Source organism: Cynocephalus volans, chromosome 14 (assembly GCF_027409185.1).
Source record: "Cynocephalus volans isolate mCynVol1 chromosome 14, mCynVol1.pri, whole genome shotgun sequence".
In the NCBI taxonomy this organism is placed as follows: Eukaryota; Metazoa; Chordata; class Mammalia; order Dermoptera; family Cynocephalidae; genus Cynocephalus; species Cynocephalus volans.
The window spans coordinates 42342094-42355440 of NC_084473.1; the positions used below are offsets into that span (position 1 = coordinate 42342094).

General features: G+C 59.3%; 1 protein-coding gene across 1 annotated transcript; it reads left to right on the forward strand.

Annotated features, from left to right (window-relative positions):
* The first annotated feature begins 2595 nt into the window (after positions 1 to 2595).
* On the forward strand, positions 2596 to 12964 carry SIX3 (SIX homeobox 3). Its single transcript, XM_063078946.1, is given in 4 exon segments — positions 2596 to 2650; positions 10187 to 10955; positions 12779 to 12800; positions 12803 to 12964. Coding segments are annotated over 4 exon segments (1008 nt in total).
* The last annotated feature ends 383 nt before the right edge of the window (positions 12965 to 13347 follow it).

Genomic DNA, 13347 nt, shown 5'->3' on the forward strand with positions numbered 1-13347 from the left:
TCCCAATAACTCACAAAGAAAATTAGTTTAATAAATTAAATAATGCAGTTTACTTTGGAGAGTTCTTTTGCAGATTTATTTGATGTACAGGGGTTTGGGATGGAAGTGGGGGTGGGAGGGCATGGAGCTGAGCTAACAGTTCTTTATAACAACTAAGTTTAGGATAAGTGGAATAAAAGGGGCACAATGAGGGCCCTCCCAGTTCTTGAACCTTGATTAGAGCTGAATGTTCCCATTAAGAATTAGCAATCTCCAGACAGTGAGTGAGGACATTTATGTTCTCCACCCAAGTCCTCCTTCAGAATGCAATCTCCTAGGCCAAAAATAACAGACAAACAAATAGATAAATAATCCCGGCCAAAATGCATCTTTCCTGGATTGCCCTTTTCTGGGTGTCTCCAAAGAGCTGTGAGAAAGGTACAACGGTTGTCTTTGGGGTCGATGAGGCGTTGGTTCTTTCCAGGAGCCAGGACTTGATCTGAAACCTTTCACCCACTGGGCTTAACAAAGTTTCTCCCTCCGGGCCAACGTCCCTCTAGTGCAAAGCACTTGGCCTTGTGGCCTGAATCTTCCTTAGTCCTGTTTTCCCTGTGTGCGACTTCCTGTACATCTGCCGAGTGACTGCGGTCACTCCGCCCAGGCACTGTAGCTTTTGTCTGCATCTGGACAACAGGGTGTGCACCTGTGCAATAGAATAATTATGCCTGTGGACACTTCTTTATTCCTCAGATTTTGCTGTTAGTGTTATTTTGATTCTCCCGTGTATATTTGGATACAATTGCATGTACATTCCTTGCAGTCAGGTGACTCAGCTTGAGCCTGAGTTTGGAAGTGTACGACCCCCTGCGTCTGCGTGGCATGGAGGGTGGGAGAGGTGTGCAAGTGCAAACGCTGGGCTTTGGGTGGGATATGAGGTTGGCAAGCTTCCTGGCCCCAGGGCTCTCTAGGTCTCTTTTACACCTTCATCTGCCCAGTTTCTTAACCTTTCAAGAGAAGGAAGGAGATCCTCCAACGATTCTGCCCCCCTGAGACCCTTCGGAAAGAGTGGGACCAGCCTCTAGGATCTCTTCTGGTGGATTGTGGCTGGGCCAGGCCGAATGGTGAGCCTAAGTCTCGAGATCACCTCCCGGCTTGCGACTGCACCCTTCATCTAGGCAGAGTGAGCCCTGTGGCTCTGGGGAGGGTGAGGACCCAATAGTGGAAGTCATGGAGCCTTGGGGCGAGTAATATACGCACTTGGGGACAAAACTTTCCTCCTCGGCCTCCAGGGAGCAGCTGTATTTGTAACAGGGAACTGGCCTGGGCCCGCCCCCTCGGCCCCTCCTCCAGTCCCCATCGCGGCGCGCAGCACTCAGTCAGCTGCCAGAGCGCGCGTCCTGGCCACCCCCAAGCACCCTGGGGCCGCGTCATCCTTCAGGGCCCCTGGAGTGGCCTAGGGGCCTGGATCAGGGAGAAAAGGGACCAAGAAGAGTGGACACGGCTCTCCTGGGCTGGTCTTGAGGTGTATTCCTCCGCCAGAATCCGCCTTCTTGTTGCAGAGGCCGTTCGGAGCGCAGACCTCGAGTGTGCGGGGGTGAGGGGTGTGGTGTGTGTGCACATGTTCCTGTGCAACTGGAAGTGGTTCCTTGTGCATTCCTGGAATCTAGTAGATGTGTTTTCTCGTGAATGTGAGAAAGATGCGGACTTGCGGCCAACTTCAGGTCAGTTTGTTCGTAAAGGGCGAATATCAATCAGTCTGATGGTCGCTCGGTGGATCTCTCCTGCGCAATCGTACAAAATGAAGCCACCTCTCCCCCTTCCCCATGCTGCCTCCCAGGCCGGTTCAAAGGTCCAAGGCCCCGGGTCCCTGAGGCCTGCAGGGCTGAGGCCTTTGATATGCGTGAACCCAGGTGTTCTGATCCTAGGGCCCAAGCTACCCCGGTGCCCACTTAGTCTCAGGCTGGAAAACCTCCACGAGAGAAGGAGATCCGGAGAGCTCCTCCTACATCCACTGAAGGGTGAAGTCCCCATCTCGGCGCCCTGGACCTACCGAACTGGCATCTCTCTGCCGACCCGGTCTGGGATCTAAATTGGTGGCAGCGGTGGAGGGAAGGATTGTGAGGGAGTTGGGCTGGTACTTGACGGAGGTGGAGGTAGAAAGAGGAAAGAAAAAGAAACAAGACTGGGTGGGGATATGGAGATGGGTGAGGATGGGGTGGGGATGGAGTTGGGGCTGCCTCGGCGAGCGGCGGCTTTTCACCCTGCGGTGGGGGGGGGGGGGTGCGTCTGTCTGCGCGGTTGCCCCCCCTCGAAAATGAAGCTAATGATGTAGTAATTTAGGAGGGGGTGAGGGGCTGGGCGAAAGGAGGGAGGGGAGAGGATGGGGGAACGCGCGCCCCAAGAGCGAAAGCAAACAGCTGTGGAGGCGCTGCCCGCGGCTCAGGCTTCCCAACAGGTTATCTATACTGGGATCCACCCGGCATTTCGCAGGAAGGGGGGGGGGGAGACAGAGAGAGAGGGGGAGAGAGCATCACAAGAGGACAGAGGGAGGGAGGAAAAGAGATAGGAGCGAGAGAGCGCACCGCGCGGCTTAAAAGGAAAGACTTACACTTCCTAATGAATATTTATCCGCCGCTGCTTCATGCTCCCGGCTTCCCTCACTTTTCCACAGGTAAGATCTTCCCAGCGCCCCAGTCCTGAGGGCCCTCCCAGCCCCCCCCCCGTCGGGGGCGCCGGTGGCCGGTGGCCGTGGCCGTGGCCATGCGGGGCGGGAGGGCTCTTGGTAGGCGGGGGTGGGAGGGCTGCTCTGCTCCGCGCTCGGCTTGGGCGCCAGGTCGTGCGACCCCGCACGACCAAGAACCGCGTGCGAGGACTACCTGTGTGGAATGGGTGTAAGTGCGCGTGTAAGAGTGTGTGCGAGAGAGGGGGAGGGGAGGATGTGCGCCCGAGAGCGCGCGCGCCTGTCTCTGGCGCTCCGCGGACATTCCGACTTTTCTCGCCTTTGCCTTTCTGCTTGTCCTCCCCGCTTCTCGCCCCCTCCACCCTCCTCTACCCCTACCTCTACCCCTCTCCCTGCTCCCGGCTGCCGAGACGCTCCTCCGCGGTCTGTTGTACCGCCGGCGCGAGTTCCCCCACGCCGAACCCCGGGTGTCTCATAAAAGAGGATGAATAGTTTGGTTTCCGCCGCAAACCCCAACACAAAGGCCGCCTGGCCACCAGGTCCCCTGTCCCTCTTCCTGCGGGCTTAGCTCTTGAGGTGCTGCGGAGCCAGGGCCCAAACCAAGGAGCTAAGACTGATCGGGATGCGGGGGTGCCGCACAGAACTTAGCAGGGATCGCCTGCCAGGCTTCCCGAGCTGAAACCCCGAGCCCGAAGACCCCCAGGGGGAGGGTGCCGCTTCCCCCCAACCCCACCCCCGCCATCGCCAGCGGGAGGAGCACTGGGAACTGGGGTCCGTCAAGGGGGAAAGGGGGAGGAGGAAAGGAAGGAGGTCGGGGAGGAGCTGACGATATAAATTCTTTAAACCGACTTACCCGGCCACCTGTTGAGAATCCATTTGGGGTCGGGCCGTTCCGGAGCTGCGCGAGGTGGATATAAAACCAAAAGTTGAAGTTGGAAAAAGAAAATTCTGTCTCTGACCATGCCGTGAGCGGCCCTTCAGGCTCACAGGTTCGGACAGCTGTACAGCCCAGAGCGACTCTGCCAGGTCTCCCACCACCCCAGAGCCCCCCTCATCCCACGCTTTCATGGCTCGGACAGGGACCCAGAGCCCGCGGACGCAGCGCTCAGGGCCCAGCACTGGCAGCTCCGCTTAAGCCGGCGCAGGCTTTCTAAGCCCCGCTCAGAAGTCAAGAGCAGCAGCGCCGCCGCTCCGCGCGGCCTTTCATGCCGCAGTCTCTTCTTATTCTTGTGCTTCGGCCTCTCCGGGCGCCCCCGGACAAAGCGCCCGGAGCCGGGCCGCTCCCTTCCCGCTAAATCCCCTTCGGGGTCAGTGCGCTACCAGCACCGGGCCGTGCGCCTCTCCTGCCAGCGTGCGATTCTTAAAGAGCCGCACCCCACACCCCCGCCCTGCGCGCTCCCCCGACCCTCGCCTCCCCGCCCCTCTCCTCCTGATCTAGCCCCCCACGCCGACGCCTGAGGTCCCTGCTGCCCGGACCGACGGCCGCGGATTCCCAGCCCCCTCCCCTCGCCTCCTCCCTTGAACAGCCGGTGGGCCTGGCCTCGGGGCCACAGGGCTGAGTTCCACCCTGTGCCTCAGGTCCCCTTTCTCTCAACAGCGCCTACACCTCCCTTCTCTGCCCCTACTTTTGCCCACCACCTTTGCCCAGCTCAGAGATGATCCGAAGATTGTCAGTTTAGGCTTGAATTAGGGGGGTCATGCGATGGGAAATGGGGCAGAGCATTCCAGTGGAGTTAGGGAGAGAGAAAGGAAGAGGAGCAAAGCAGATGGATTAAGAACTTCACTATATCAGGGCCTACCTGGCCTTTTGGCAGAGGATGAGGACTGGCCTCTTCTCACTCCTTCCTAGAGATGGCAACCCTGGAATGGGGTCCTGAGGTTACTGAACTGACCAGGCCCACTGTGTGTCTGAGAAATTGTGGGCATGGGGGAAGGAGACCTCCAGAAGGCCCTAAGTGTGGATCCGGGAGCAGTCTGCTTCCCAAGCCCAGTGCATTAACACTTCCCCCCCACCCCCCCCTCCAGTAACCCTTAAGGGCCCAAGAGCTGGGTGTAAAAGGAGGAAATGAGAGGGTACCTTGAATTCCAACTGCCTAGGGAAAAGGGCATTGGAGGAGAGAGGGGACAGAGAGAGGACTTCTTTTTTTCTGAGAGCTGAAGGACAATATCTAATAGGGCTCCTTATATTTACTGGCCAACCATGTCATCTGCCCCTACCATCTGCAGTAGATGGTTCTGTTGGTTCCCCTTCCTTCCCTAGCTCTCCCTTTCCTCCTCTCTCCCAAGCCTGTATGAGGCCCAGTCTCACCTAGCAGCTAGCCAGCCTCTGTACAGGGTGGCCCTGCCTAGGACACTTTCTTCAGGCCTCCCCAGAATTGAGCATGGTTAAAAAGAGTCTAGAGAAGGGATGGTCCTCTGTGTGTGTTTGGGGGGGGGGGGGCGGGTGGAGGTAGATAGGCTGTGATACTCTGCCTTCTCTACTGCCAACTGTCATAACATTTGACTGTTCGGGCTCTGTGGATGGTAGGGGCAATGATGATTTGGGGAGCTAGCTGTCCACCTTTTCTCAAATCCAAGCTCTAGCACACTAGCTGTGGCAGTCAGAAGAGAATCCTTGGGAAGAAGTGTGTGGCCTCCTGGGCAGTGAAAACCAAAGGAACTTGGGGAGGGAGGATGATGGAAAGCTGACCCTCCCCTGGGCATCTGCCCTCTGCCATCCCAACATTAGTCCAGATGCACCTTTAAGGAACAGGGGTAATTAATAGATTTGCAATTGGCCCTCTTGGGGAGAGCTTGGCCGTGTACTCCCTGGTTTAGATCCTGAGGCCACAAAAGCCACAATCAGTATGGCTCTTATAACTCAAGTCTTCAGAACCCACCCTCCTGGGCCTGGCAGTGGAAGGTGCCATGGCCCAAGACAGAGCCAAATTTCCCTTGTTTGAGGATGTGGGGGGTGAGTGGGGGGTGGAGAGGCCTTTAGCGGGCGCCGGGCTCATTAGGCAGAGCGGGGTGCCGAGAGGTGCGCGCCGCCGGCCCCTGAGGCCGCCTTTGAGCCGTCGGGGCGGCTTCATTAAGCAGCGCTAACAAGGCGTACAAATGCCGGGCGCAGCAGCTTTCTTGCAATGCCGGGCCTTAGCAGGGCGCCGGGCTAATGAGGGTCACTCAAAGGGGCTGATCAAATATTCAAATTTCCCCGCACGCCGGGAACTTTTATGCACGGAGAAAGTTGAGGCAACTGAGCTGTGTTTACTGTCCAAGGCGACAATTGCTTGGAGCGCGGGTCCCCGGAGGCTAAGGCGGGGGGCGGGGGCTCGGGGAGGGAGCAGTTGTTGTTGTTGTTTTTCAAAGGAAAGTAATGGGGTCCTTGAAGGGCTTCGCGGCCTCCCCGCCTGCGTGCTGCGCTCCCCTGCGCCCTCCCTGGCCACCCGCGCCAAACGCCTCAGTTTGCAGCTTGCGGGGAGGCAGAGACCGCCCGCCACCCGGCCAGCCCCCACCTCTGGACGTCCTGGGGGCGGAAGGGGACGTTGCCCCCAGGACAAACCACCCCCACCCAGCCGTCTGGGTCTGCCGTTTAGAGCTGAGCAGGGCCGAGTGGGTGCAGCTGTCCCGGCCTCTGCAGACCCCTTGTCTTTTCCTGGAACCCGAAACAAGGAGAGAGTGGGGGGTCTCTGAAGCACTTCTACTGGTGGAGTTCAGACTTTCCCAGTACTGAGGTTGGAGCTGACATTTGTAAATAAATGGCCAATGGGCCTGGTAGGAGGAGAAAACTCTCCAGCCCAAACACCCTCTCTTCTCTTCTGCACCAACTGAACGCTGTTCTTCCGATCGCTGGGGTTGGACGATGGCGGCAATTTTGTCTTGCACAGGTGACCTCAGCCTGTACCCGCCCAAGTCCCAGACCCCTTAATTTGAGCAGCCAGAGGCCAGGGGAGAGACCTCGAGGCCCCATGGGCTGACCTATCCACCTCCTCTGGCCGCTTTGAGGAACCCGGGGTGAAGGCGCCCTCTGCGCTCCACCCCCTTTAGGAGTCCGCAGATCAGCAAAGTAGGCGGCCTGGGCCCTGGAACCCGAGGTCCCTCTGCTCCTACCCTCCTTCCTTTTGCCCAGTGCCTGGGAATTCGGGAGGGGAAGTTCTGGTGCTCGACAGCTCTTTTCACCCAAACACACATTCAGCATCCCTAGACCCACCCAAACACACCCCCTCAACATCCCTAGACCGAGACCCTGCGGAATCTGCCGGGAGCCAGTCCGACATCCGCACGGCTCGACCAGCCGCCCCGCCTTCCTGCCCAGCTCTCGGGACTCTCAACTTACGGGCTCCAGGAGGCGGGCGTGGTGCTTCAAACCAGAGCAGAGAGGCGCTGGCGGCGACGGGACCGCGAGGTGGGCTCGGTGGGCGGCGCGGAGCTCGGCTCTGCGGGGCGGCACAGATAGCCCGGGGCTGCCACCCGCCCCGCCAGGTCCCGCCGCACAAAGCCGCGCGACTTGCCGCTGCCCTCCGCCCGGCTTTCGCTCCCAGTCGCGGCCGCCACCCGAGCTGTCGGGATGCGGCGGGTCGGCAGGCGCCTGGGCAGAGGCTGGGGGCGGGGGTGTCGCAGAGCGGAGATTCAGCCCCACTTGCCTCAGTTCTCCGAGTGATGACGGTTTTCGATTTCAGCGCTTTCGACAGAGCCCGCGGCACCTGCCCAGCCTCCCTCTGGGGCTGGCCCGGCAGCGGCGGGGAGAGGACAGGTCGCCCCCACCCGGAGGCGGGGGTTGCCGGGACGGGGAGGGGACTGGCCGGGTTCACCCGCCCGCCCGGCGCCTGGGTCCCCGGCTCCGGGGGATGCAGTTTCGGGGTCACGAGCTGCTTTCAAAAAGTTGAACACAATATTCGGAAACCCACCCGTAGGAATTCTCCCCCCACACGCGGCACAATACCCACTCCCCTCCCCTTTTTCATTCCTTCCTCCCCCGCTTCCTCCTCCTGCCCCTTCCCCCTCCCACCCTTCAGCCTATAATCCTTCCCCTACGAGAGAAAGGGAGTGGGAAGAAAAGATGAAGTGTCTGTTTTTGTGTCCCAACCTTTGGGCTCTTTCTGGGCCGGCAGTGAACGACCGCCAAGAGCTTCGCAGCTGAGTGGAAAAGGGCTCACGGCTGGGAGGAAGATGTATGCAGGGGAGAGACCACTGAAGTGAGGCTTAGCGGGTCTTCCCTTTGCGGAATATTTCTCTGCCCAATTCAGCGAGTTTAGGACCCGCTATCCTTGGCTGCCTCGGGCTGGGTGAGCCAGTATGGGCTCCCAGCGCAGCCCAGAGCCTCCCTGAGGCCCTGGTGCCTTCAAGACTGCTCGCACTGCTAAGCCCTCGAGGTCTGGTGCTGCGGAAGTCAAGGCCTGAGCAGGGCCTAAGCTCAGAGTTTAAGGATTGGGACACTGCGGCTCCAGACACGTTAGGTTCCCCATTTAAATTCTCTCTCAATTTCTCTTTCTTTCTTCCCTCATTGAGATCTCCAAAGTAGTGTGGACCCGGTGCCTCGCCCCCAGATCTGCATCGGAATGCAGAAAAGATCTTTAAAAAAAAAAGTTTTGAATTCCTCAATGATTTTTCTTCTGGAAAGGCAGCTTAGGATAATTATTTCAGCTTTATTGAGGGCAGATTAGTTGAAGTCTGGGCGCTGCGTTTCAATACGCGTTGTACACGGGCCGACAATGTGGGCATTGTTGGCTACTGTGTGTGAATCCATTCAACATATACACTTTTTAACACCAAACCGAGTCCTGTCTAAATATACACAGTGCGCGGGGAAAGACGTCTCTGACCCCGACAAATCTGCGTAAATCACACTTCCATAGTTACAGAAGCCTCACAAAGGGAGGCCCGGCTCAAGATGCTGATTACATCTTCTTAAAAGCAACATACCTAAGAATAAATACTCATGCCTGGCCTGGGGGCTGTGGTGGTCAGAGGCAGGGGCCATGTGCATTCTACAGGCCTTTGGGGATCTGTTTTAGGGTTGCAGTGTTACTTTTTCTGGAGAAATTAGACAGGTTTTTCTCTTTCTTTCTTTCTTTTTCTTTCTTTCTTTCTTTCTTTTTTTTACAATATGAGCAAACAAGTAATTTTCAGGCCTCATTCGCTTCCTTGAGGTGGTCTCCAAAATCTGGGTGTTTTTTGCGGGCTGGCCGGCAGGCCCAGGACTCCTTCTGGTGTGTATGGCGGGGGGAGTGGGCAGCTACGGATTCCCAGGGTTCTGGAGGGTTTCACGGCTCCCGGTGCTTCTCCACAACTCCTGAGGGAGGCGGCCGAAGTCTGGGGGGAAACAAAGAGTCAGCGTCGGGTTGCTTTTTAAGATGGAAAGAGGTGCACTGTTGTTTCCCCCGATATTCTAAAACACAGGGTGACGGAGGAAATCAAAGCTCCTCGGCTGGGGGCAGAGTAGAGAGAAGCCCAGCTGATGCAGAGGGAATTGAGGTGCATGTAGGCCACGGGCACCCACCGAAGAGGCCAGAATGGCCTCCAGCCTCCTGGGTCCCGGGCTCGGGCTCCCGGGTGTCAGATGCCCCTCAATATGGGATCCTGGCGGTCACCGAGGCCGCCGCCAGGGTCGGTGCGCGGTGGGCCCCATGATCTCATCTTTCCTTTCCCCCCCTCGCCACTGTTAGTGTTCACATAGGCAGAAAGAGGACGCCCGACGTGCACACCGTGTGCAAACCGTGCCCTGGGTGGCTGGCGGCCTCTCCTCTCAGCCTTCCGGAGGCAGGGGGAGCCTCTTGCCTCCCAAGGAAATTCAACCCATTCAACGACCCGTGCCCGTGGCTTTTTGAATTTCTGGATCAACTATTTTAGGGAAAAGGGAAGGAGGCGGCTCAGAGACAAGTTAGAGAGAAAGGAGAGAGAGAGAGAGAGACGAGAGGAAGGGGAAGTGGCGAGATTAAGAGTTGCAAAAATGAAAAAAAATTCTCTTTCTCCTCCTTCTCCTTCTCCCCCCTCCTCCTCTTCCCGCTCCCTCCTCCTCCTCCCCCCGACTCTGGCTAAGTGGTAAAACCGTCCTTACGTTCTCGGTATTGATTGGCAGGGCTGACAGTGATTGGCAGCGGTTGTCGTGGCAACGCCACAACGACACGCCACAGACCAATAGAAAAGCGAAACAAAATGTTTCAACGCTGCACTCACTGTGGATTTAGGGGAGATATTATGAGCCGTTGTCATTAGGGCGATTGCCGTGGCCTCGCCGCACCTCGGCTCGGCGGCGGCTGGCTCTCCGCTCCCTGTCCCCGTCCGCGCCGGCGTCCTCCTCTGCGCGCGCGCGCCGGGCCGCTCCCCTTCCTCCCTCTCTATGTGGCTGCGCGGGCGCGTGTGCGTGTGGATGTGTGCGGGGTGTGGGTGTCCCTCGCGCCCTTCCTCCTCCCCCTCCTCCTCCTCCTGCTCCCCCCTCCTTCCCCTCTCCTCCTCCCCCCTCTCCTCTCCCTCCTCCTGGTCCTCCTCGCCCCTCTCCTCTTCCTCCCCTCTCTCTTCCTCTCCCTGAATTTTCTCCTCTCCTCTCAGGTCAGTCCATGGTATTCCGCTCCCCCCTAGACCTCTATTCCTCCCACTTCTTGTTGCCAAACTTCGCCGATTCTCACCACCGTTCCCTACTTCTGGCGAGTAGCGGCGGCGGGAACGGTGCGGGAGGCGGCGGTGCTGGCGGAGCAGGCGGCGGCGGCGGCGGCGGCGGCTCCAGGGCCCCCCCGGAAGAGTTGTCCATGTTCCAGCTGCCCACCCTCAACTTCTCGCCGGAGCAGGTGGCCAGCGTCTGCGAGACGCTGGAGGAGACGGGCGACATCGAGCGGCTGGGCCGCTTCCTCTGGTCGCTGCCCGTGGCCCCTGGGGCGTGCGAGGCCATCAACAAACACGAGTCGATCCTGCGCGCGCGCGCCGTGGTCGCCTTCCACACGGGCAATTTCCGCGACCTCTACCACATCCTGGAGAACCACAAGTTCACCAAGGAGTCCCACGGCAAGCTGCAGGCCATGTGGCTCGAGGCGCACTACCAGGAGGCCGAGAAGCTGCGCGGCCGCCCACTGGGCCCGGTGGACAAGTACCGCGTGCGCAAGAAGTTCCCGCTGCCGCGCACCATCTGGGACGGCGAGCAGAAGACGCATTGCTTCAAGGAGCGGACTCGGAGCCTGCTGCGGGAGTGGTACCTGCAGGACCCCTACCCCAACCCCAGCAAGAAACGCGAACTGGCGCAGGCCACCGGCCTCACTCCCACACAAGTAGGCAACTGGTTTAAGAACCGGCGGCAGCGCGACCGCGCCGCGGCGGCCAAGAACAGGTCAGTGGCATGGCGGGGCCTGGCTACAAGCTCCGGGGCCGGGGAAAGGGAGCGGGGTTGAAATGGGGGCGAGCGGGGCATGGTAGGGGCCGCCGCCGAGTGCCAGAGAAGCCGAGACTCCCTGGCCAGGTGGAGAAAGTTTCCGCTTGCCCGGGACGCGTGGAAGAGGAGGCGGGCTGTGGATTTCTTGACTGCTTGGCCCTAGAGGGGCTCTCGTCAGGACGGAGAGTGTGTGCGTGCGGCCCGAGTGCCCACAGCCCCTGGTCCTGGCTCCTGGGAGCCGTAGCCTTGCGCTGCACCCGAGCCCGCCTCCTCAGTCCCTGCCCCGGCTCGGCTCTCCTCTGGAGCCTAGAGACAAGGAGGGAAGGAAAGCATTCCTTGCCATCTGGTTCATATTTCCACACATTGCAAAAACTGAGAGGAGTCCACGAACGTCAGGGAGAGTAAAGTGAACCTAGGTCCCTGCCACAAAAGGAAAAGGCCGGCGGCCACCGGGCTGCTGGCCTCCTACCCACGACATTGCACATTGCCTGACCAGGAGCAGGAGAGCCGTTTGGAGTGGAGAAGCCTAGTGTTTGTATTTGTGTGTGTGCGTGTGCATGTACTTGCCCTCCTGCTCCAGCCGAGGAGCATCCCTTTGGGCCTCTAAGTTGAGAAGCGGACAGGAGCAGCCCCGTTGCTGGCAAGTTGGCCACAAATTTATAAAGTTGTGCTGGGCTTGACCGTCAGTGGAGCTATGCCTGGGGGAAGTAGGAGGAAAAAGAACTATAGAGAAAGAGGGAGAAGGGGGAAAGGAGTGGGGAGGGAAAGAGAGGGAAGGGAGGAAGTTGGGTGAAAGCCCTGATACGGAGCTTGTGTCCCTGCCCAGCTAGGAAAGCACAGGGCCTGGTATACCGCAGGGAGCAGGGCCTTCGGCTGACAGTTGCTTGTGGCTGGAGGCTGGGTGTGAGCTACTGGAGTGCGTTTGGGTTTAGGTGGCTCAGGCCTGAGTCACAGCTCTTTCATCCCTGCCTGTGGAACCCACATTTCGTCGGAAGGGGGGAGCACCCAGGGCCAGGCAAAGGCCTCCTTGTGGGAGAACTGGGAGACACTAGGTTCAGGCAGTAGGATCCCGACGCGGAAAGGGAGCAGCCGGAAACTGCTCTGCGTTCCTTTTCCTACCTTTTCTTTCACCGTTTTCTCTCTCCCTCCTCTTTCCCCACTTTTCCGCCTCCGGCTTCCCTATTTTCTCTTCCCCTGATCCTGCGCTCTGTGCAGGGATCCAGAGAACTAAGCTAGCCGGTCCAACCTGGGAGAGGCGGCGGGTGAAAAACCCCGCAGCTCCGGCTGTGTGTTTAGGAAGGCAGGGACAGGAAGCACTGCGGGAACCCTACCGATCCCATGGAAGCCCACCGAGTCTGAAGAGACTCAGGATCTGGGGAGGAAGACGCGCCCTGTCCCTCCCCGACTTCTGCTCCTCCGGGGCTCGGTGTCCTGTGCTGTGTGCGCCCACGCCTCCCCAGGCGGCCGGCCTCGGGTTCTACCTCTCTCCGAGGCCAGCCCCTGTGTGGGAAGCCTTGAGAAGCTCCCGAAACCGAGAGCCAAGAACTGGGCTGGAGAAGTTCTGGGGCGCTCAAGGAGAGGCCAGGTGCCTGGAGGAGGGCATGAGCGCAGAAAGCAGCGGAGACGGGGGGGCGGCGGCTAGGGGCGCGCGATTGGGGAGGCTGGGGAGCGCGGGCAGCGGCAGGCCCGACTCCTGGCGGTGCGGGCGCTGGGAGGAGGCGCAGGGGAGCCGGGTGACCGGCCGCTGTGTCAGGGAGGGCGCGGCTCTCTCTCTCCCGCAGGCTCCAGCACCAGGCCATCGGACCGAGCGGCATGCGCTCGCTGGCCGAGCCCGGCTGCCCCACGCACGGCTCGGCAGAGTCGCCATCCACGGCGGCCAGCCCGACCACCAGTGTGTCCAGCCTGACGGAGCGCGCGGACACCGGCACCTCCATCCTCTCGGTAACCTCCAGCGACTCGGAATGTGATGTATGATAGCCAAGGCCTCCCTCCTCCTGCTCAGTCCCCTCCTCTCCCTCCTTCTCCAAACCCTCCTCCTCTTCCTCCTCTTCCTCCTTCTCCATCCCCAGAGCAAACCGAAATCAGGATACACAACGGCACACACACACACAAGTCCACACACACTCCCACCCCAGCCCAAAATATATAAAAACCAAGAAAAGTAACAAATTAACTGCAAACCATCAACAACCCCCAGCCACCATCTACTACCACGGCCACCCCAAAGGACCCGGACGCCAACAGACAGTCACAAACGCTGATGTTGCCAGCAGAAAACATAAAAGAGGTGACAATTGTATACTTTCTAGGACAAGCACGGCTTCTCCTTTCGATTCCCATGGACCTGGCA